This window comes from Indicator indicator, chromosome 19, assembly GCF_027791375.1.
Source record: "Indicator indicator isolate 239-I01 chromosome 19, UM_Iind_1.1, whole genome shotgun sequence".
Taxonomy (NCBI): Eukaryota; Metazoa; Chordata; class Aves; order Piciformes; family Indicatoridae; genus Indicator; species Indicator indicator.
In genome coordinates, this window is record NC_072028.1 from 18,212,503 (window position 1) to 18,238,135 (window position 25,633).

Consider the following 25,633-nt stretch of genomic DNA (forward strand, 5'->3'; position numbering starts at 1 on the left):
CCAACACTCCCTGACTACATAAATATAAAGCTTTTTTGGACTGCTTTGTTACAAACTGCTTCCCTAGAACAAACCCAGCATCAGAAGAACAGTACTGGTTTGATCCCACCGCACTGAAGCACACAGGAGCTGTGATTCTAGCAGCAAAAGGACATTATTCCTTTACAGGCATTCTTTCCAAGCACTGCAGTTAGTGACAGAGTGAATAAAAAGTCAGGTCTTGCTATAGCTCTCCTGTTAGCCTAAGAAACAGCTTTTGTGACATTGATGTACAGGCAGGATTGTGGCCAGGCAATCCCATAGCATTCATCTCTGCTGAAGCCTGCAGACCCATGGAGGGTGCTTGCTGTTCTGACCCAGCAGCAGCATAGAAGAATACACCCCAAATGCCTCACTGACCACACAAACATGGTTACCAAGGGCTAGAGAAGGCAGCCAAGTGCTGTGTGTCTGTCTTACTGCTATTTATCATCTATCCTGCACATTGTGAACTATGTGTACTCAATAACACTCTTCACTGACTTTTCTTTCTCCTCTGTACTCAAACACCTCCTGCACTCTTTGTCCTGAAGCATGATGAAGGTGACAATGCATTATTTGCCCTTAACATCAGTGTCTCAAGGAAAGGCATGATACAGATCTCAGTCAAACTCCAATTGAGTAACAAAAGGACGAGAGGCCAGACTTTTTCTAGCACACCCCTCTACAGAGCAGAATAACAGAAAACTTTTTTCACACCACGAGGTGGAGCAGCAGATCCTTATAGATATTGGCAGGTCCTACCCTAGTAAATAAAGGGACAACAACCTACTGCATTTATAGAAAACAAAGAATTACTGGAGGATATAACAGGTTGGCTCATGACTTTCAAATTCAGAGCTGCCCAGTAAGAGCAATGATTGCTCCCAAGCAAACCATTTTGGATTTCCTGGTTCATTTAATTTATTAGGATATTATATGAGTGGCACCTTTTAGTAACGCTTAATTCACATTGAGGAGCTTACTTTTCAGCATGGCCACAATGACAGCAAGGAGACAGTCACTGATAAGAAAATGCTACCCCGTGAACACAACATTAAAATGGAGATACAGTCTCCTCCCCTCAAGGAATGATACAGGAGAAAACAATTTCTTTAAGTATAGGAGGTAGTTCTCTGTAGTTCCCTCAAAAGTGTTATGATTTCACAACAATAGTAAGAGAAAGCAAAGAGTTTCAGTGAACAACTTTATTGTATAGGTATATAAAATAATATTGGGCTAACCGTGATATTAGAAAATGAATGACCAAATGTTATCAAAACACCAAGTTCACAGCCTAGAAGATACTCTAAAGTAACTTTGCTATATGATTCTTCATCAGCATGCAGGACTGTATCTGTCTACTGATGTCCAATAAGACTGATGCTAGAAGGGAGCTCAGAAGTTCATGTTCCCAACTGCAGAGTGATTTTAACTGTACATAGGCATCTTCTTCACAAGATTTATCCCAAAACTAAGGAATAGCTTGTATTGTGCAGTGCTTTTGTCTCCTCTCTAAAGGGGGATGCAGATATGTCAATGAGATCATGAGGCAGGTGTGGTAACACTGGAGACACTCCAGGATTTTGTTTTGGGGAGAGTTTAATCATTGTCTCTTTTCCTGCAGGTTGTTTCTCTCTTATGTGTGGCTCTACAGCCTTAGTTAATAGATTCATAAACCACAAGGGAGAAATCCTGACCCAGCTGAAGTCAATGGGTGGTTTTTTTCCATTGACGTCACCAGAGCCAGGATTTCAACCCAAATAACAGACGTCTCTCTCTCTTAAGGACTCCTAAGTAGACAGAATTTCCAGACTAAGAAGTGTATGAGAGGAAAAACAGAGTGAAGTAATAAAAAACTGTTCAGACCGAACTGATACAGAAGAATTCCACTGACAAATAACTGATCATCACTTGATGCCATATTCAGTACTTCACCTAATAAACAAAATGTCAGCATTTACACAGATAAAGAGCATTATTGCACAAAATGAATTTACTCTGTGAGAGTTAAACTATGACCTCAGCATTCTCCTATGTCGGGCTCAAGCAATAAAAAAGTACTATTTTAAGAAGTGCCTTTTACACTCACGCTTTCATAGAGACAAACGATTAGGCAAGAATCTCTTTCTAGCTCTCAAGGCTAAAGAGAAAAGCTAGGAAAATAAGAAGCAAGTTCTAGAGTAAAAGCCAGTAGGTAATTAAAAGGATTAGAATACAATATCTTACATTTTAAGATTTTTAAAGTTATTCTGGGGCCTAATCCATGTTTTTTTAATTTTTTAAATCGGTGTTTGTAGGAATGTAGCTGGCATCAGCTACTTATTCTCTCGTTTGACCCTTCCCTCTAAGAAAGTGAAAGAAAACAGTTACTGGGAATTGAAATTTAATTCTCCACTGACACATACAGAGGCTGATGACAAAACCACTGTCTCTATCTCTAAATTAAGAATTTTGAGATCTTCAAGACCACCTACATTTTTTATTCTAATTACCATTTTAAAGTCATGAGGTATTATGCCTTTAAAAGCTGTTTAGGAATTTTAAAAAGTATATTAGCTGCGTGATATGCTGAAAACACCAAGCTCAGCTTATCGTAAGGTCTGAGTAATCAGTGAACAAAATTGACCCGCAATCTGCCCCAGCAAAAGTTTGTACTGTGATGAACCAAGAAGGATTTTGCTTCAAATGTTGATAGGCCTCTGCTTCATCTTGGCAGTGAGCTACAATGGCCCCTGGGGTCATTTTCACATTCTTCTATGGCATTTCAAGCCAAGAGGCCCTGTGTAGAATGGCAGTGATGAAGTATGTACTGGACAGCTTGGACTGAGGGGAAAATATATTTCGTTGCTTGAAGCCTATTAGGAAAGCAGTCTTCTAAATAAAAACAAGCATAAAGCTTGGGTTTCAAACTGAAATAAATAAAAAAAAGTCTGATTAATTGTCACAGAAGGCAGAGAAGCTGTTGCTACCCAGTACAACTAGATTGCTGTGTTGTTGTGGTTTCATACTGGTCTAGGTGAGACTCACTTTGCCCTTTAGAGCAGGGGAATGTCCAGAGAAGTTCTTACAGTCCTCCTCATGCAGGGATGACACTAGAGTTTTGCTTTGTGCCCACAATGCCCAAATTCTCAGAGACCACACCTGATGGCACTGCACTGCATACAGAATAGTACCAGCACTGCCTAAGGCTAAACAGGTATTTTTCCAGATGAAAAGGGTTTTTATGAAGAACACTGCGACAGTTTGTGAAATTCTTGTGGTCAGTGCTACTAAAAAGGTACAACATAGCAAAGCCACAGTCATTTGGAAGTTATCCTCACCCAGACAGTCCAAAATCTTAGAACCATCTAATAGAAACCATAATCTTTAATAAGAACACAGGGATTTTCACTTTTCTAGGCAATTATGCCGTCATAGCCATCACTGTAAGTTTGTCAAAACTGTTGCTAACAGCATCACACAGAGCCAGTGAATCGTACAAATAAATTGAAATGATGCAACATTTGCCTCACATAAGAAAGTATTATTTATGGTTAGATACCATACTATTAATTTCAAAATTGGTGTGAAATCTGTACTTTGTAGTTTATATAGTACGTCTAAGAAATACAGGTGTACCAGAAAACTACGTCAAGAATACTTCCCAGTAGTGTTGACAGAAAACAGGTGAGTTTTAATAAAAAAAAATTAAGAATAGCTTTATATGGTATGCAAGTGTTTGCCTCCCTGCCTTAAAGCTCTGTATAGACATGCATTATATGTAGCTTACAGCAGACTTAATCTGTTTCCTTCAGTAGGATCAGAAAAAATATTCATCCTGAAGGCTTCATTGATAATGACAGAGAGTAAAGAGATTTACTAGATCTGTTGGAGCTAGGAATGTGTAACTGTCTCGGACTTCAGTGACAGAACATAACCATTTATTGATAGCAAGAATTTAGAGGATGCTGTTGTGAAAGAGTTTGTAAATGTAAGATAGCACAGAAAAGTATTACACTATTACAGATAAATCTGGAAGAACAAGAATTTTCTTGCTTTGGTCGCTGAATCAAAAAATTAGAGTTATAACTTATGATTGGATTAATCATTAAACGGTAAGGCAACTTTAAGAGTATCTCAGTGTGTTTATACTTGCTTCTTCTCTTGCAGAATTTCAAGGCATTTACTTTCTATTAGTTTGCACATTAATCCTCTTGAAAGCTGCCTGGCACTTTGTCTAAAGCTGATTTAAGATGTCTTAAGCACTTTGTTTTACCCTGGCAGAGTTATGAATCTCATACTGCCTAAAATGAATACTGTGTCCTCTCCAGAGGGTGATTAACTCTGGGATTATTTTTCATTCTGACAACTGCCAAAGAAAAGCAGTCTTTAAGAGAAACACGCTCCGTATGAGGTTGTTGTGAACCACTGTTTCACTGTTACACGTGAAAACCAAAGCACATTTAAACACACCTTGTCTCACTGTGCACATTAGATACTAGTGTGGTACCTATCAGCTCTGCCAGGGCATGATTATCACCTCATATTAGGCACCCAAGGCAAGGCGCACAACTAGGAAGCGAGTCTCTCCGTGTACCCTGTACAACATCCACAAGACAGTGAGCAGCTCCATCAAAGACAATCCTGAGAAAGTTAGAGCAGAAAGACCAAAACAAAGACTGCCTAAATGAAGGACAGAGATTCACAGGTGGGAACAGTACCCCAGGTGCTTTTCTAGTAGGTGGAAGAGCATGTCAGAGGTATAAACTTGGTATTCCTGAAGCAACTAATGCACAGCTCAGGAAGTGGGTACTATAACTTGGGTTATAGTGTATAGTGCATAAGATGTAGTACTATGATGTGGGTACAAGAAGTGCTGACGTGACTCTTCAGCCTGCCAATATATGAGCCTGCTACACCAAGAAATACCCATAAGCTGAGAATTGCAGAGAGAAAAGCAGGAATCACTACTACACTGTACTAGCTTAGTTCACTAGGTCTCTTCAACTTTCTTTTCTTGATCTGAAATACTTGATTGCAGTGCTTAAACATCTTCAGAGTGAAGGGCAATTTATTAGGGAAGGCATTACCACAGGCAAATGTGAGGTATATTCAGGTTAGAAATAATTATTTTCTTCAAAAAACAAACAAACGAGTATTTGTTATAATACAGAAGTTACTAACCTATGAAATCAACTACCAAAAAAGCTGAAGATCTGCCTGGTATATTCAAATCAGTACTGTATGTTTTCCTGGCTGAAACTCTGGTATATGTTAGACAGGAAGTATCTGACAGTCCATTCTGACATCAATTTGGATGTATCCATGAACTTTTAAAGCATTCACTTTCATCTCAGTCATCTGTAAGCTAAACAAACGTAAGTGAACACAGAAGTTCTCTGAGAATGAAGAGAAAGCTAAGACTAACAATCTATATCGAAACAAAATAAAACTAGTTGTCAAAATCTTCCTGGCACCAAGCAAGGATTTCCCTACAATTAAGAGATACGTAAAGCTGATAAAATAGGATTTCCTCTCATGCACATGGCTATACTCTGTACCTCACAGAAAACAAGTTTTCTTTGAAATATGTGTATTGAAAAACTATCACATGTGGTTATGTTATTACAAATTTTCTAGTGCTGGAATCCAGCAAAACCTGCTTACCTTGATCCATAAGCTCACGGCAAATAGCTTCTGATGTCTTGATTCAGAGCTATATTTAGTCATGGATGTTCTGCCACCAATATATCAGGTACATTTTGACAGACACCTGATTTTGCACATCAAACGTACAGCCTACACCTTACATGGGTGGTTTTGTTGATATGCAATTGCAGGTGAATATATCCTTGTGTCACCCCCAATAATTTCAAGGTTGGAGGAAAAGCACAAATATATGCTCCTATTAATAAAATGGTAGAATAGTATTTTTTCCTCTTAATTTAGCATCTCTTAAGCTTACAGTCATGTCTGTTGTGAAGCAGCACCATGCTGGAGCTAGTCACCTGCACTCTGACCTGGTAGTCCAGTTCTATGGACTTCCCCTGACCATCAGCTTCCAAAGAGCTTGTGAACTAGGAAGCTTGATGCTTTGTTCCCAATAGTGTTAGCTGCTCCAGAAGAGCATACTACCTACTCCTTCTAACCCTATCCTATTGAACCTTAGTAGTAGGGATTTCATAAATCACATCACGGAATAGCCTAAAAGCTGGCTCCTTGTTGCAGCTCACTTACTCATTTCTCAATTAAAACAGTCAGGTAGTTAAAAAAGAAAAAAGGCACAAAATCAACAAGATGGATTGAGGCAGGAATGTTAGCAATTAGACCTTCACATGGTTACAAACTATAAAGCACTGGCAAAACTCACCTAGATGCTAATTCATTTATTTAGAAGCAAAGAGGCCAGCTCCAATAGTACCTCTGCTATAAGGAGGCATGGTGTAAAAATAAAAGCCATCACTGCAACCTTGTAAAGCAGACTTTTGGACTTTCAGTCACCCTCATGGCAGAAGATAGGAACAACTTAAATTTCCTAAGCTAGCAGCAGTGAGGGAAACAGAAGCCCCCCATAAAGCTCCAGAACTCTCACTGCCACACTGGGCCATCTTGAACCAACCTGACTTATATTCTCTCAAGTCCATTGCATCTCTATGTATTCTTTAATTTCCTATCAAACAACAAAGGCCAGGGTTCTCTTCTTATACATGCCTGCCATTATCTTTAAAATAAACACTGTTGTAAATGTGACCATTTCGTTAATTTATGCAAACAGAACCTTGGCCAATAACTTGGGGGTTATTTATGAATGAATCATGCTGCTCTGAGTGGCTTGTTGTATTTAACTCTCATTAATTTGTTCAAAATAGCTACTAGAGGGTTTCTTTAGCTCACTACTCTTGTAACGAAAAGCCAAAGAGATGAATGAGTTTGCATGGAAGGGCTTGGATAATCCTCACTATTACAACCTACTGACCAGTTTATAAATCCACTGCACTTCAAGTCACTTTAAGTGATTTCAAGGTAGTAGCAAGTTAACTGCTCAAGACAAAAAATGTAGGGTTCATTTGGTATCAGCCCATAAACAGGATTGACTGTTGCTGGAAAGTATTTGGTTTTACTTTTTTTTTTTTTTTTTTGAGTAAAAGGAACACTTAAAATTGGAATTCTGGAAAAACTGAAGGCTCTGAGAAATATAAATAGGTTGAAACCTAGCAGCAGTTTGTTGGAGAGAGTAACTAAATATAAAGGCTTCAAAAGAAACATGTCACTCACCATAGTATAGCTCCACTGGGTTTATGATTCAGAAATACTTTCCATGAAAGAGGTAGCATACTTGGAAGATTTTGTGGTATATTTGCAGGATTTTATATGCGCTGCTGAAGATTTTATAGGATGTCATGCGATTTCTTCTGCAGAAAAATCTTATTTTTGACTATTAAAATCTATTGCTGGCTGGGCTCAACGTCATTATACAGCAGCTGTTATAATCGTACACTTAGCCTTGACACTGGGGTTACACCATGCTCCTTTGTATCTCTAACTTCTCTTTGCTGTACCACACAAACCCTTGTTGGTTTAAATCTCAGGTCAGTAAAGGTTTGCCCTTCCATCCCTTTTTCCCAGGAGTCAGCAGCAGGCTCAAGCTTGCCTCCTTCAGAAGTGCCTTTGGTGGCTGTGCAAGCCAGCTGGTAGCTAGTCTGTGGCAGAGCCAGAACTAAGAAACACCTGCCTCTCCCATTACTGAGTTTTTCTACCTATGCTGATCTTGTACAGTCTAGATTTCAAGAATGTCCCTCTGCATCAGGGACATTCTTTTTCATTCACAGGAGTCTCCACAGATTAGAGCTTCCACTCATTTTGCTTGTTGTTCAAGCAAATGTACTGCATTCTATCAACTGTTTGCTGATAGTGTTTGAAGTCCTATTTATACCATAGGAAAGAAATAAACACTGTTGATCACACATGGAGACTGGCTTGTATTTCAGATCACCAGTTGAGAGATCTTTGTTTTTAGACCCTTTTCCTGCACAAATACTAGAAACGGTCCTATCTGAAAATATACTGCATTATTTGCTCAAAGTTTGTTGTTTTAGCAGACATTACTGCCAGTTAACATTTTGACTGAATAACCATGGTAACAAAGGCACAAGGCTAACAAGCACAAACAGTTCAAAGTCGTCTCAACTACCCCTGGCCTGGCCTGCTTCTTGTGTTTGCAGCAAAAAGTCCTTTTAGGATAACAGCAGCTGTTTAAGTTATCTTTTTTCAGTCATTAGTAGATTAATGCTTCTTTCTTCCTGCCATTTAAAAGTGAGAGGAGACCTCCCTGTAGGACTGAGAGCAGTATTTAGAGCTTTATTCCTTTTTGCATTCCACTCCCTAGGATGCTGTGAATGCTGAAGAACAGAGGGAGGAGATGTTCTTTGTATGGATTCTGCTAGACCAAAATTAAGAAGTTGTTATGGCACTGAACATAGGAATGCAAACCCTGTCTTCTATTTTGTCCTTCATTAATTACACATAATAGTTGTTTTTAAAAAAAACCTTCTGTGTAAGTTTCCACTTGAAGTTTCACACAGATGGTTCTTGTAGAAGATGAGGTTTGACCTCTTCTAGTTTTGCGTAAACCACAAGGCTGTCTCAACTCAACATATACACCTTAGGGGATGTATATGGATCCCACGAAATCTGTTAACAGAGAGATGCAGAAATTTGTAACAGTCCAAGTCCAGCCTGTGGCCTTTGAGCTGCATGTGACTCAGCAGCAAGTCAAGTATGCTGGCTACTATGCCAGGGCTGTAATACAGATGTTAATTTCTCCAGATTTTAAACTGTAAAAGGAAATTAGGAACCATTAGGGATTGCTGAGACCAGTACTGCCCTGTGGGATGCAGCTGTGTGCTCAGCCCCATCCCACCACACAGCGGGGGAGTGGAACCCCCTTGAGTGCTATCCATATGTTACTGCCAACACAGCAATCCTACAGATAGCACTCCCTCAGTTCTCTGAGGTAGGTAGATCTTGGCCAGCTAGTCTGAAGCGTTAGCCAAAATGTGTGCTCCCTCAGAGTTCAGCTGTCTGGGCTACATAAATCCAACTGGCCCCTTAGATTTGGTCAAGGAAAGCACACCAGTTTCTGCGGCCAGTGGCATGGGCAGGAGTGACAGAGCTGGCATCATGTCATTCTTCCACATTTTGACTTCATAGGGCAGGTAGGCATTAACAGCAAGGCTGCTCCTTCAGAGAAGACTGCTAGATGCTCAGATTCACACCACTGGACCTAAAGCAAGAGATCCACCATCAGTTTGCCTCCCCCTTGACCCACAGGTTGATCACACATGCAGGATGGTATGAGGTCTCCTTCCATGCAGTACCTCTGTTCTTAAGACACTGTACACAAACCAACCAGTCACAGAATCACAGAATGATTCAGTATGAGGCTGGTGGGACTTTGAAATAGGCTACCCAGCGAGGTTGTGGGTGCTTCTTCCCTGGGGATATTCAAGGTCAGGCCTTCAGCAGCTGAGTTGAGGCTTTGAGCAGCTGAGTCTAATTGAGAGGCATCCCTGCCCATGCAGGGAGGTTGGAGTAAATGATCTCTAAAGTCTCTTCCAACCTAAGCTGTTCTATGATTCTGTGATGAGGGTTGGAAGGGAAATAATCAAGTCCAACATGCCTGCCATAGCACGTTCATCTACGGCAGGTTGTATAGGATGATGTCCAGGTGGGCTTTAAATGATTCCAGAGCTGAAGACTCCACCACCTCTCTGGGCAATTAGTTCCAGAGCTCTACCACCCTCAAAGTAAAGAATTCCTCCTCGTGTTTAAATGGAACTTTTTATGTCCAAGTTTGTGTCTGTTACCTCTTGTACTGTCACTTAGCACCACTGAAAAAAGAGAGTCCTATGATGGAGACCTGCAAAATGACTGAGGTTGATCATGTATCACACATACAAGCATTTACATACTGTTCAGTTTAGCAGGAATTTGAATGATACTTTGACCATCATTTATTTTCCTTTGAAGTGCCCCTGATCTCAGAAAGGGTTCAGTGACCACCATGAAGTTTGATTCTGGATATTGGCTCAAAAAAAAAAAAAAAAAGAAGAGGAAATAGCTAGATATTTAGAAATACCTAACTTGGAGGGGGTGGGGTGGGGTTATTTTTTACCTGAGCAAAAGCTGCTAAACAAGAAGTTTCCAGAAGTTTCTGAAGCAAAGTCAACTTCATGTGACTAAGCACCCTTACTTTGATATTTATCTCAATTTCAAAATACTTCAATCATTTAGTTACCTGAAAAGCAACCCTGCTATGAAACCCTGCTATACTGTAACTGCTCTTTGCTGAAAATTACACCACATTTACTAATGCCTTGCGGGGGCAGGGCGGGGGAAGGAAAAAAAGAAAGAAACCTCCTTTAACTAAAGCCTGGAATGACTCGTAGCCAAATAGATGACGCTTAAGCAAGTATGCCTAAGTACAGTACACTTCACAGTTCATCATGGTGTTAGTCATACTTAAAACCCATGTATTTTAAACTAACGTTTAATAGGTATGTCCACTACCCATCTCCAGGATTAATTTTCTCTCACACAAATTTATTCCATTTGTGGCATGTTTTCCAGTCTCTTGACATTAAAGTTAGTCAAACAGCACTCTGTGCAAACTCCATACCTCCCAACAAGCTAGGCTGGTGAGTCAGCTCCACACACTGTAATACTATCGAAGCAAGACACTTCAAAGGCTGTCACTTGCAAGGAAATCTGACAGGGAAACCACCTAAAATAATTTTTCTAGATACCAGATAAAGTGAAAGCAAAATCTGGTATCCCAGATTGGTTTATCTGAGCATGTTTCATCACTGAACAGAGCTCAGAACTGCAGAGTATCAAGTATTTGTTGAATACAAATCTTTTCTCCACAATATTCAAACACATGACAGTTCAGCCTGATGATCACAGAAAGCAGCTTGTCAACAACACTGACATATTATTAAAATGTGTCTCATTGGTACTGCAGCAGCTTTTGTGAACTCGTGTTGTATTCACACTACACTCCTTACAAACACGGTGAATAAGATTCTTGTCCCCATCCAATGCACTTCAGCTTTCAGAATACATTCTCAAAGCTTTAAACTGTTCTTTATTTCTGTTGGTATACCTTGTGGCTGTTTCACTGCAAGATTTCAACTTTGAAATACCTAAATTTAGGACTTAACTCTGACTACATTATCGTTACCATTATGTTACAGCATGTTACTTTTAGAAGTGGATTTGTGGTATGACTAAGAGAACAGTTTGTTTTCCTGTTCATATTCCCTAGTAAATGCTCAAAATCCCCTCTCTGAACAGCCATGCTGGGCGGCTTACACTACTAATATCTGTGATAAAACTAACATGAAAGGTTAAAGGTGCAGCAATTATTCAGACTTTTAAAAGCACAACAGTCATTTCAGAAGCACTTTTTAACTATGCAATTTGTTCTGGTGACTGGCATGTTACAGATAGCTACAGGTATGTTTTTAGCTTCTATACTTTTACAAATTACATATACCTTCTCTTCATTTATACATTGAGAAGCAATGCAAAACTGCTTCCTTTTCCAAGGGAGGCTTTCAAATTATTAAACCAGTACAGCAGATTTTTCAGGTTTGCAAGAGTTCCTACTGCTTGCTTTTGGGAGAAATAGACACCTGCTGCTTTCTTTTGCTGAGTAATTTAAGTATGATTTCCACAATATAGTTTATTTTCATACATAACTCCTAAGGACAGCAGTTGGTTATTCAGCATATGTACTTACTCTGTCAGCTCCTTATTTATCAAAATAACCTAATCATTTTTTATACAGACAAATGTTAGATGAATTGGACTCTTCTGGACTAAGTATGCTATGCAATAAAATAAAAGCTACACTTAGCAGAGGACTAACAAAGCATTCATTAAACACACCACCAACTATAGTTATTTTACAGCAGCCATACACTACAGGAGTCTTCTTTCTGTGATATGGATTATGTAGAATAACTACAGTTTCAGATAGTTTCTACATTCAATGATTCTCTTGTATTTCACTTGGCAATACTCTTGGATAGTGGCACCAACACATCAGGATTTTTTCCACAGGTGACAGTTTCCCTGGCATGAACTCACAGAGAAATCCTCAATCAAGTAATGTATTCCAGAAAGGTCAAAGCAACCCCAACACCATCCTGCTGCAATATGAGAATGCTGTTACTGCCTAACAGTGTAACCTAGTACATATTCCACATAAATGGCAAACAGTATCACTAGGTTGGAAAGGGGTGTGTTAGTCTAACACATTTCATAAGAATAAGGGATCATATTATAGCAAAACCCAAAATATGCCATGGAAGCCTAAATTCCACATTGACTGATCAGCAGTGATCCATTTTCAAGCCAGAGGTTCCTGCAGACACACATAGTATGATTTAAGCCACACTTAACAGAAATTCACATTACATTTGCTTTCTTCTGTTGCTGGCCTCTATGCTCCCTTTTGAACATACTACACTTCAAAGTTTTCATAGTCCCATTCCTTTTCAGCACTGCAAGTGTCTTCAGCAACATTTCTTCTTCAGTTAGGGATTAATTTGCAGGATCACTGATTTCCCTTTGAAACCAAAAAGCAGAGGGGAAGCATTAGGGGGAAATAGGAGCTACCAAAACCCCACAAGACACAAACCAAAACAAACAAGGTCTACAGCTCATTTCAGGGGTTCTGTCTCTGAGACCTTAACAAAAACGCAGGAAAGGGACAAGAGAGCATGGGTTCTTCCCTGCTGGTATTTCCTTTCTACTTCCTAAAGGCAGAGGCTTTGTCTTTAGCCAGTATAAGTAACAGAGAAAGCAAAATGCTGCCCAAACACAGATTACAATGTGTAACTACTCTCTTTCCAGGTGCTTTTCTTATTCCCTATATTCTCTTCTTAATTATTGCCGGAATGCCCCTCTTCTACATGGAATTAGCACTGGGACAGTATAACCGAGAAGGGGCTGCCACTGTGTGGAAAATCTGCCCGCTTTTCAAAGGTAAGTATCCCTCTGCTCACTTGAACAGCACTGTGAGGGTGCCAAACACTCACAATAACAAACAAAACGAAGGTCTCCCATATTTCCACAGACAGTATGGTATTTGGTGACCTTTCCCCAACCCTTGAAACCAGAAATCTTTTTGGAGCATAACATGGAAAACACACATAAATCATCTTCAGGATAATTGCTGAGGAGTGCAGCAAAGAGCAACATGCAGGAGCAGTTTATCCCTGTGCTCCCTTTCCCCTGGATATTGGGGACTGCAAGGAATTGGATATCTCTAGGTAGTGCAAGGAGCTGGCAATACAAAACATTTAGAAACACCAAATCCCATCCAGGTCAGTTCAGCCCTGCTTCCCCAGGGATTAAGAAAACCACTGACTCCAGTTTCTTGTGTGGAGTTTTCTCTGCAGAGGTCAGTGTAGCACAGCAGCTAGAACATTAAAATGGAGTGGTGACGCCTGCAGTTCAACCACTAGACTTGAACAACACACAAGTTATCTGTGGATCTTTAGCTCAGTTTTCCTGCCTATGAAAAGGGAGCAATGATTCTGATTTTGTAAAGTGTTTTTTAAATCCAGCAATGAAAAGCACTTATCAAAACATGAATATTATTATTACTGTCGAGTGTTTTCAACTAGAGGTAACTCTCCAGCATCACTGAATAAAAAACTATGGAGTGGTGTCATGTACATTGAGTTGCAATCATTTTGCAAAAAAATAGCTGAGGTTAGGTGTTTGGATCAGTGCGCTTGGCACATCAGGGATAAAAGGGATCTCCCTGGCTGAAAGAGGCCATATACTTTCTGTACATGAAACAAATGTTTTCTAAGGAGCCTCAAAAATTTTCCTAAGCATTGCTTACCAGCAAAAACTTTAAATTCCCTTATATCTACACCAGACTGTATGTAAAAATCTTAGGTAGCAGCCTTTTCAACACAGAGCTATCTGAAACGAAACCAGTCAAGCTTAGCTGAACGTAGAAGCTTAAAATTCAGATCATGTTCATCCCGCCACTGTCAAAAGCTAAGGAGCTTAACAACAGCAATCCAAACTCGGCGGATCCAGCACTTGGATATAGGTTACACTGAGTAAATGTTAGTCTTCTTTCTCAAAATACAGTTTTCCTCTTCAAGGAGGCTAGTGCTATAGAATAAGAAAACTGCAAGGTTGTGTGCTTTTTTTCAAACAGTCAAACCTAAAGCTCACAGAAAATTAGAGATATAATTAAAAATAAGCAAGCCTTTATATAATATGTGCCATCCACATAGATTTACCTACCCCTTTTATAATACCTTCGGGGGAGACAATTCATCCTAGCACCCCGGAACCTGAAGACCCTTGCTCTATCAGAATTCCTGCTGGTAGCAGTTAATACCTTTGGATGGTAACAAGGGTTTTGAAAACCTAACTGCAAAAATTAGACCTGAAGGATCTCAGTGTTTGAGTCAAATACCACTGTGCTTGGAGATGTTCTATCTGTTGACTTCAGGATTGAAAAGATGATGAGAAACGAAAACAGAATTTATTTCATGTATAGTCTTGTTGACATTCCAGCTGTGTTTTTAAGCTGACATTTTCAAGGTGGACTAAACATACATTACTGTTGATTTTTAAGTGTTCTTATTTCTAGGATACAGACTAGCATAAGTTATTTGATTCTCAAACAGTAATAGGCATTGAGTTGTATTTGCACCTCAGTGCTAGAATAAACTCAGCACTTTTAAAGTTCTGGGCAAGTCGTCTGATAACGCACAAACACATTTTACTGCTAATTCTTTTGAGTCATTTCTGGGATAAACCTCTCACTCAAGTGAGAAGTACACAGTCTACACAAATTTATAACAGCATCTCTAAATGAACAGCACTATAATACTAATTTTAGCTATGAATATTATTGCAGTGAACTCTAAGGGCTCTACTTCAAATGAGATGCTCTCATGCAATTAAAAATATACCCTGTAACCTTTGCAATACAGTCTGCTTCCATCTCTGTGCTTTACAGGCTCTGGGTTTGAGTGGGTGGTGCAGTATTACCTTTAAAGAAAAGCTAGACTTAGAAACAGGAAAGCAAATTAATTCCTGAACGTTCTTATGACTTCAGAGCAGTGACATTTAAGAAACACTTGATCCAGTATGTTTTAATCCTGGTATTAAATATCTACCATTGTCCAATTGGAAGAGTTTCACAAGTGCTTTTTGAATTTCAGAGCAACATTCAGTTGTTTGTACTTATTTTAACATTCACATGAATATTTCAGAATTATACCCCTGGGTGATTCTTTCCTCTGCTCCACTCTATTGATCATAATTAACACTGAAACTCTAGTGGTAGATGTATGGGATTCATATTAGCCCCAAGAATTTGAAGATACAGTTTTACCTTTGCACAATCTTTTGTTAGGATTGAGCAAACTGGTCTATGTATTTAAAAGCCTCCTGAAGAGCAGAGTAACTTTGGTGTATGCATCAGCCTTTGAACTGCCAGCTTCTTCAGGGTCAGCATCTGTTCCTTATGCAGATTTTAAAGTAAGAATTAATACTCAGTGTGTGCCACTTCCCTGTTTTATCAAGAAGTATGAAAGCCCAGTAATCTCCCACTGCTAGGCCTCAAAAACAACAAAAAAGCCAAAGAAAATTAGAGGCAAATGTTTACACTTAGGTGCCTGCTGGGACAATACAGTGATTAGAGTCACAAAACAGCTGTAGTGTTTACCTCGTATCCAATACATACAACTCTGGGGTGGGATTCAGAGAAGGAAGATGATAAAAGCCAAGGTAAAGCAAGCTTCCTGAATGATTCTGATAACAAACTTATGCTGTACTCTGACATAAGTACCAAAGCTTTCTCCCAAACCACTGAAAAATGTCCACTTTCATGAGAAGAACACAGACTCATTAAAGAGATCCTCCAAGCACACTTGAGAGTAGGCAAAAAAACAAAACAAATGTTGAAAATCAAAAGAAAATGCTTACAGTGCTTACAGTGGGGGTTCTGTAATCCTGTGGAGACTATAAAGCAGTCTGAAGGTCCACATACAGTTTAGCCCCAAGCTCGATATTCACCAATATTTACTGGCCAAACAACCACTTGGAGCCCGGGTGGAAGAGCACAGACTATTTAATTTGTGTTCTGGATGTAGTTACATGCTGATGGAAGCCAGTCTGGAGAGTCACAATGGGAAAGAAACAGGAGAGGGATTGGTGTCTGTTCCAAACTAGCTCAGGGTGGGAACATGAGCCACAGGGAAACTTCACTTAAGTCTCAAGCTTTACTTTTCCAAGAAACGTTGCCAAGGATTCTGACATTATGAAGATGAAGTGAGTTCCACTCCTAACATGGGCTTGCAATTTTCTGCATTGGAAGTAAATTAGCAATAGAGCTGTACATGAGCAAGTATTGGCATTGCACTGATTTCTTTTTCTGGCAGACAACTGGATTTGCTGAAAGACAGTCATTTTCTAAAATCAGTAATACATTTTTTTTTTCAGGCCAGTGATTATGTCTGGATTTGTACATGTGAATGTCAAAAATTCCTTTTATTGGTCTGAAGATCTAAAACAAATTCGCAGCCGTGTATGGTTGAGTTCAATTAAAGTGTCTGCATATACTGTTGCATGTAACGCAATACATAATCTACTTTTCCTTTGTCTTTAGGTGTAGGCTATGCAGTGATACTCATTGCTCTCTACGTGGGCTTCTACTACAATGTTATCATAGCTTGGTCTCTGTATTATCTATTTTCATCATTCACATTTGAGCTCCCTTGGACAAACTGCCACAACAGTTGGAACAGTCCAAACTGTACAGATCCCAAACTCTTCAATGCATCAGTGCTTGGCAATGGTACCAAATACTCAAAGTACAAGCTCACTCCTGCAGCTGAATTTTATGAGTAAGTGTTGACTTCACTTTGCTATTTATTCCAAATACTATGTCTAAGTGTGTTTCCTCTGGACAGTAAAATCACTTAGAATGCAACCTCTAGAACAGGCATCAAAAGTCTAAGGTTAAAATGCAGTTGTTACTTGCCACTGAGGAAAATGGAATTGGACAAAAGATACAAATCTTCCCTGATGTACCTCTCTGGCTTGCACAAACTTTGCCAGGCAAGGAAACACAGCAATGTTCTGGCAAAGATGTCTGCATGCCACACTGAGCTGACTTTAAGGCTTTAAAATAATCATTTGTTCAACAGACTTGACCTGTTTCTTCACCTGAGAGGTATCTCAAAGCAGACTTCTGTTTGCTCAGCTGCTTCAATAGTTCAATGAAGTGAGATGAAGCACTGAGCAGGAGGAGAGCACCACAGTCATAAAAAGATGGGCTTTTTTTAATTCCTAAGCAAAAGAGCATTCTGCAGCATGGGCCAAGAAAGGCAAAAGCACACTCAAATCAAACACTTGGAATCAAAACCAGAGGTACATAAATTGACAACTGAACTATATAGCAAAGATTTGTGTATCAGTAGTTGCTTTATGGACCTCCAGAAGAAAATGGGATTTTATTAGGATAAAGAAAGGAGGATGAGCATCAGGCTAATTGAATCAGCTGTTGAATTAATCTGAATAGTCAATTAAGATTTCTGTGTTGGGAATAGAAGGCTATAAGGGCACACACCTCCTGGGCTGACAGTTCAACACTGCAGAAACCAAGGGACACTACCATTACCATAAATAACCTAGTGTGTATTACACGATACCTGCCTACAGTAGGGATCATGAGCTCTGTGTTTATACCACTGTAACATTTGTGGCTGCTACTTCTTGTCAAAAACAGCACAGTGACAGGTCAGTAGTGATACACAAACTGTTATCAGGGGTTTGGGTAAACTAAACTCAGTGCTTTGACAACAGTAAGGGGCAGTGAGTTTAATGGAACTCATTACAATGGTAAATCATGAGAGTCAGGCAATTTACTGCCCTGACAGAGACAATATATGTATTTGTAACACAAATGTAAAGACAGACCATTTATAGCAAAAGGCTGTAAATGCATACAGTCAGTTAAACATTGTCTTTAAAATGTCCTTGTGCTTTAAGCCTTCGTAAAGCAAAATGTAGTCTCTATGTTCTTGCCTTTCTCCTTTATGATTTGAAGTGGTTGTATGTGTTTTCCATTACCATGTTGTGCTTGGGGTATGATTTTGACTTCGTACTTGGTGAGACTGTGATAGAATCAATGCTTTGATTTAGTTCCACTGAGCTGGGTAACAGCTCAATTTGTGATTCTGTCTGTACACTAAAACTTTGAATATCAGAGCTCTTTCCTAACCACGAAATAGATTCAAGGTATAGGTTTCAGAAAGTAAGAATAAAAAGAGAAATTGACATTTCATTACACTTTGATTCCTGAATTTTAAGGCTGTAATTCAGTCCCTAGGCCCTGTACTTACTGGGAACTAGATTATATTGCAAAAAATTAGAAGAATAACCACTCGCATAATCTGTAACATCTGTTTTCCCAGCTGTAAAACCAGGGATTCACAAGGGGCATTGTGTTCACTTATCCAATATTTGGATTCACTCACTAAGTCCAGCTGTACAGCTCAGGTGTGGAACCAAACTTGTGCAAAGCTTTAGCGTATTCAGATCTAACCTAGTGGAGACAGCCCAATTCAGAGAACAGTGCTTCTTGTCTTACAGCAAATAACCTAACACCATGGTGTTTGTACAGCAGAGAAAGCTGAATCTTATTATAAAGCTTCATATGATGTGCAACAGGTTCAGAAATAGAAATGATGACACAATATTCAATATTGCATCAGTGTAGTGACATTACAAAATGGCACACCATTTTTGGATGCAGTATGTTAAGTAACAGTTCAAGTAAAGGTCTTGGCTGGCTACATTCCCTCTGAAAACCCCTACAAGTAAAGGCTGAATATTCCTTTAAGAATACTGGGTGTCCTTATTCTATATTGCACTCCTGCTGAACTTGACCCAAGTGTCTATGTAAAAAGCATACCTGATTCTTCATGGTCAGTAGCCACCAACCACTTCCTAACCAACCAGTCAGAAGACAGACAGTTCCTGATCCAATAGTTTGTGTAAGGTCAGTCTATTCTTTACAGTCAGAAATAATGAATTATGAACTGGGTAGCTAATTGATCCTTCCTCAGGAATACTGTGAATGAGGAATAGTTTAAGTAATAGCATCACAAAGGCACAGATTTCCAAATTCTATGATCATGCTTACTTTCTTAAGGTTTCTAAGTCCTATCCAGTGGTGCAAGGTATTAGCAATAACAGAAATTCGCTACTTTGGGGGCAATAGTATGGCAGATTTTAGATTCTGAGCTTTGATCAGGTATACAGAGAAACAAGGAAGTAGAGCAGCTGCTTTTATACCAGAAGGAAATCAAACTTTGCCACTCAAACTTCAGTGGGATAGCTACGCAAGCCCAACCTCTGCACTGACACAAGGCATGATGATTAGCGTTATTAAAACAGGGGTTTCAAACAGCAATAGCACTGGTACCTACTAAGAATATCACAAAGTAAGTGATTTTGCCAATGGAAGTGACAGAAAGTTCTATTATTGTCCTCTGTACTACCAAGGCCTATGGGAGACCATCCAATTTGGCATATTTGGGCAGTGTTTCTAATTACAGTAACTAGTGTAATTTGTGGCTTTATGCTACTGGGATACACCACGATATATGTAAAATTCCTTATAGCACTTAAGCCTTCAGCCTCAAGATGACATAAGAAGTGGTACAGCTTGAACATGGTTCTCTAGGTGTACATTTACATCAAAAGCATATGCAATCTTGCCTTCTGGTGGACAGAGAGACAAGAAATGACAAACATATGTTTTGCAGTTGGATAATGAAAAGAGGTACTTCCAAAGCAGGCCAAAAGCAAAAGGAGGTGTAGCTACCCTTCAGAGAAAGAGTTACTTCCCTCTGGGACTTGATTCCTTCACACAAAGCTGTGTTTAGAGTAGGTTATTTACTAAAACCATACAGCTGCCAGAGCTGTCTGTCTCTATCTCCCCTAGCACAGGAATAAACTGTAGGAAGCAGTGGGAGTTCTGCATATGTGATAGTTCATCTAATACTTGAAGAAAGGCACTTCTAACTTCAACAGCAGTATGCTGATTCTCACCATTTACCATCTGAGTGAGAGAAGGGAAAACTTGATAGGAATCTTGGCCAACTCCTTCAGCTGGCAAGGAAGGAAAGCAGGGAGTAACCTCTAAGCCTCAGACTTGGAAGAAATCACTTGAAATTGCAATTTCGATGCCAAGGCAGTGAGAGGCAGACTTCAACAAACATTTGGCTTATTTTCAAGCCTTAAGAGCTGGGCAATAAGTCAGGTTGAAGTAGTTCTACACTTAGGCTTTCTAGGGTGTTTCACTTTACTAAGTCTGATTTCAGTCATTCAGGTTTAATTCAGGTGAAGGTACTACTGATGTCAACAGAAGAGTTACAACAGGAAGGATTAGGAGCTCTGAAGTGCTTCATTAGAGATGGTTAAAGTCAATTCTTAACTATTTGTACACTGCAAACTTAGCAAAGCAAGTACACTCCAAAGTCTGATAACAACTGGTGCCCTTCTGCTAGTAATAGTCAAAAGAGAAATCCAGTTAAGCAATCAAATGTCAGTTCCACATTTCCTTGGAGACACACGTTAATTACATCCCTCCTCAGTGATTTGGAATTAAACACACAAAATGTAAAGGACCTTCTATCCTTACAATGTATGTTAGAACAAATTTTATTTTTTTTTGAAAGAGTACCAGTGCATCACTGCAAAAAAATATTCCCCCAGGTACTCTATATCACTCCTACTTCAATAGTTTATCTGAATACAGGAAAATTTTGTATTTGTTCTCTCTATTCTTGCATCTGGGAAAAGTTTGTTACCATCTTGCTTTCATTTGCACTGACAATTAAAAAATACCAGTTTGGAGGAACAAAAGCCCTCTTCTTCTCGTGAGGCAGTGTGCCCATATAATACCATCATGTGTTGTAGGAACAAATCCTGGGTAGTGTTAAATAAAACGGTAAAATTGTCAAAAATGTACTGAGCTATGGCTATCTTTTCCTCTATCAAACTTTTTCTTAGATCTGTAATCTTTTTTTCTGCATAGAAAAGACATTTTTACAGGGAAATTCTCAGATTCAGCAAAGCAAAGTCAGAAAAAACAGAATTCAGAAGTCTGCCCAGCTATGAGTAACTGCAAAAAGCTATCTAAGAACACAGAATAAAGAAAATGTTCACTCACAGCAGTCTACATCTATTATACTTACAAACATAAATTTATGAGGACTCTGTGCTGGAAAAACCTCACTCCGTACAGCAAAGACCTCTTTTATGCACCTGTTTCTCATCAAGCATTCTCTGCAACACTGTACTGATATAGTATCACCACTAGTGTTTTGCGTACTGCTTCTTATAGGGAAAGTGTTTGCTCATCCAAACTATCACCTCTAGGAATTCATCAGTGAAAAGGTTACAACCTTAACCTCCTTTTGTAAAGGACCCAGCAATATACAACATATCAAACCATAAAGTGGACCTCAGCTTACAGAACAGGGACCTGTTCCTATGGTTGACTTTCTTCCAGCAGCTTTGTGCCTTTTGATGCAGCTCTTCTGAAACCAGTAAAACTTCTGAAAGCTCAGCAGCTTCTTTGGAGAGGCTAGGGTTCTTTTATGACATTCCTGTTTAGGGCAGCACATGACCCATTGAGAATGCTGCTGGAAGGACTATGCAACTTGCTGACTAAGGGCTGGGGCAGTAGGGAGCACATGTTCTCTAAGTACTCTGCCATGTATCTTCAAACACACATTGTTCAAGAGTTCAGTATTCATTAGACCTATAATTGCAGACCCCATTATAATGGGTTTTAAAACATATTTTGAAAAAATCTCTGGTTCATGAATGCTGTGCAGACTTGAATGTGCTCAAGTGCGGCACAAACAGCAGGGAAGGTCAGAATTACTGAGTTAATGGGAGAATTAAGCAACTTCAATGAGTTGAGTTAAACATCCTCAGTAAATTAAAGATTTAGTGGCCCCATATAATTTCAGAATAATGAAGACCCAAAAAGAAATACCATTTCATTCAGTACAAATAATTTATTATAGGCCAGCCAGGATGTCACTGGTAAATTACCTTTCTATGAGTGATACCCGAAATCTAGTTTGAAGTCCATTCTCCAACACAAGAGGGAGCTGAAATACCTTAACAGAAAAATCCAAACCACAAAGATGTTGGCAAAAGACAATGCAGCATCTGACAAACCTGGAGTCGTTATGTCCATCTGAACCCAAGGTGGCTGCTGCAGGGTCCCTGACACCCCTCTGAAGCGTGCTCACCACTTAAGATGGGGAAGAGGTCTGTAGTGCACATGTAGTAATGCGCCTCAGCTAGCTTGGCACCATTCATGCTCCTGTGTTTTTGGCTGTAGGAGAGCATTTTCTTTCAGCCAGGCTGTCCTTCTGCATTGCAGTGACACCATACCCAGAGCACTTTATGAAGAACCCAGAGGTACCCAAGCAGCTCAGACAGCAGCTGTATGTATGTCAGAGTTAGGTGTGAGTCAGGCTAACCCAGATGAATTTGTCTGACTTCATGTAGAAGCCACTCTGCTACTTCACTGCAAAGAGACACTGGTGTTCCATCTACACGGAGCCAGCTCAGGTGTGCAGGGTTGGCACCACAAACTCTGCCCCAAACAGCTGTAGATATACACATTATGGACACAAACTGCCATAGAGCATAACAGCTGAATTTAAGCAAAGCTGTACCTGAAGCAAAAATACCTGGAGCCTAGAAAACTGTGCAAAAAGAATTCTATCCACTACTGCTTAATGCAGATACCTGAGCTTCTACGGAGAAAGGAACCAATCCATTTCACCCTCTGAAGGGAACTGGCAGCAATGACAGCTGAACTGAAGTTGCCCAAACATACAGTGCAGGAGATGCAGGTAGGAGAGCCTTTTAATTGGGCACAATTATCATGCTTCAAATTGCCTTCTAAATTGAGTATGTAATTGAATTTCTATAGACTGCACAGTGTGTACACTGACAGTCCTTTTAGCATCTTCAAGCTATGATTTGCATCAAGTTTTAAATCACTACTACCAGAAGAGGGGAGGGAGCTCAGGAGACCAGGACTAGAACTATTTATAGCTTAGCCAATTTGTAGATAATTCAAGCCATTTGGGACTGATCCCATAAAAGTGACTAACTTTTAGAAATACTTCAAAATTCTTGGAAGTACTTAAGACTTTGGAAGTACTTAATAAGTTAACTAAATAAAGGAATTTGTTAATTAGCGTAGTAACTTGCTGACAAGTTGATAACATTTTTGCAATCTGAAGAAATCTGATACAACACATTTAAAAATTGTTTGGATGAAAGACATCTTTCTGTTGATCATATAACATTGAAGCAAATAACTTTCGTCTTTCATAAAAAGAGAAAGAATGAGCCTGTAATCATATCTGGATTGAAGCATAAAATTATAATTGATTTGGGACTAGAAAACCAAAGCCTACTCCAAGACCTTTAAACTGATCTGTTTGTAGAAAGCCTTCTAAATTTCCAAAATCCAATGCTGTAAATCTGCCTAGGAATGAATAATACAAAAGGCTCCTTTGAAAGTCCTTAGAAATAACCAGACTGACAAAAAAGTCTAGGAGATTTCCAGACATGAAACTCTTGCTTCCTCTTTTCTGTCTGTGTATTAAATGTTCTGAATTGAACAAGATACAGAGCGATTTTCAGATCATGACCTTTAGCATTGCTTTTTCCTTCAGTTTGTTCCTGCATACACTCAAATACTCACCACTCCCATAAAGAGTATGTTCTGAATTGCTCACACTACAGTTGGCCAAACCCCTCCCAAAATCCTGGACAAATGTTCTGATCAGAAACCTGTGAAGCTTTTTTTCTCGCTATACTTATCATTGCTCAAACTGGTAAGTTTAAAATGGAATCAAGCATCCCCACTCAGGATTCACTCATACCTCTGGATCCTCTGGCAAACTTTACTTTATTAAATACAAGTAGCTTTGACTCACAACCTAAGCAAAAGTTGAATGAGACCTAGGTATTTTTTTTACATTTAATTAAAGATAGGGTTTTAGAAGAGGTATCAAGAACTCTGCCTCTATGTTTTACTGTTTCCACAGTAACAGCTATATTGTTATACATCTCTATTGTTGTCTAGTAAGAGTTAAACTCACTTCATACCTTCTAAGCAGGAGCATCCCTAAATGTATGCCACAGACTTGTTCTTAGCCTTATAATGTGACAAAGACAGATCAGCTGCTTCATTTAGAAGAGTGCTTTCTCTAAGTATCTTATCCAGCCTTATACAGTGTTCCTTATTAAATGTGAGAAGCAGAACTATGAAAATTCTTAGCTGATCATATCTTGATACTTCATAGATCAAAAGGGAACTGTATGCAACTCTCTTCTATTACTAGATGGATTGTTCTAATGGGTCTAAACATTCCCAACACATTTCTACAGTTTAAGTAGTACAGTTGCATTTTTTCAGTTTTCCCCACTGAAGTTGACATAGGTCTGTCCTATCTGGGAACTTCTTCCATTACCTCACTTATAGCTGACTTGATAAGACAATTGCTTAAGTGGCTTCCAGAGCACCATCTATCCAGAAAGAGATTGTATGGGGACAGCCAACAGGGCTAGAAGTAGACTTCTCAGGCTTTTAGTCTCTACCTGTCTGCAGTCACACAGGACAAAACACCCAGTACTTCTGTCTCTCTAAAATATAGTTACCTCTATAAAACATGTCAAGCTCCTCCAGTGAAAAGGGCTTCCTTGATTTGTTTGTACTATCATGGTAACAAGAGAAGACAGAGATCAACTTTGTTTTACCCACAGTGCATAGCAAATAAAAGGTGACAGAGAAAGGGGAGGAGACAAGGAAGGTCATGACCATCTTATCTGGCTGGGCTGTGCAATACTAGGAAACTGAATCCCTGAGCCAGCATCCTGTAGATCTATATCAGAACCAGAAGTTAGCAATTCACCTCCAGTGCAGGGCTCCAGCTGCAATGCTGCTCCTCTTTGCAAATACAGCTGTCAGTAAAGGAAAAGATTTCTGCAGTTTTTAGATTTGTAAAAGCAACAAGAAACACTTCAACAGCACAGAACTGCATTGTCTGTGGCACACAACGTGTTTTGACAACTCTAGACATGAGGACAAACACATTTGTTTGCTGCAATCCACTTCACTGGATGTGGATCTCAGAAGAATTAGCCTGCCCCAGGAAGCAAGAGAATTTTCTCTGCTATCACTCCAGTGTCTGGTGAACCACACAGAGCACTATATCCGATTTAAATTTACCAACTGTTGCTTTTCCTATCCAGTCACTTCAATGCAGTCTCATAACAGCCTTAATCAAACAAATTGAAAGTGACTTTGGAACTGCTCAAATTGCTTATCTAGAATCACAAAATAATTTAGGTTGGAAGAGGTCTCTGAAGGTCATCTAGCAACTCCTTACCTAAAAGCAAGGCTACCTTCAAAAGTAAATCAGTCTGCTTAACACCTTTACTGGCCAAGTTTTTAAATCAACCAAGAATGAAG

At 39.4% G+C, this 25,633-nt stretch overlaps 1 protein-coding gene across 1 annotated transcript in view; it reads left to right on the top strand.

Moving 5' to 3' along the window:
• The window catches only part of SLC6A2 (solute carrier family 6 member 2), a 61,125-nt gene that overhangs the window by 11,946 nt on the left and 23,546 nt on the right, over positions 1–25,633 (top strand). The window contains exons 3-4 of the mRNA XM_054389917.1: positions 12,922–13,053; positions 16,715–16,952. Coding sequence (XP_054245892.1) covers positions 12,922–13,053; positions 16,715–16,952 — 370 coding nt within the window. The remainder of the gene's footprint in view (positions 1–12,921; positions 13,054–16,714; positions 16,953–25,633) is intronic.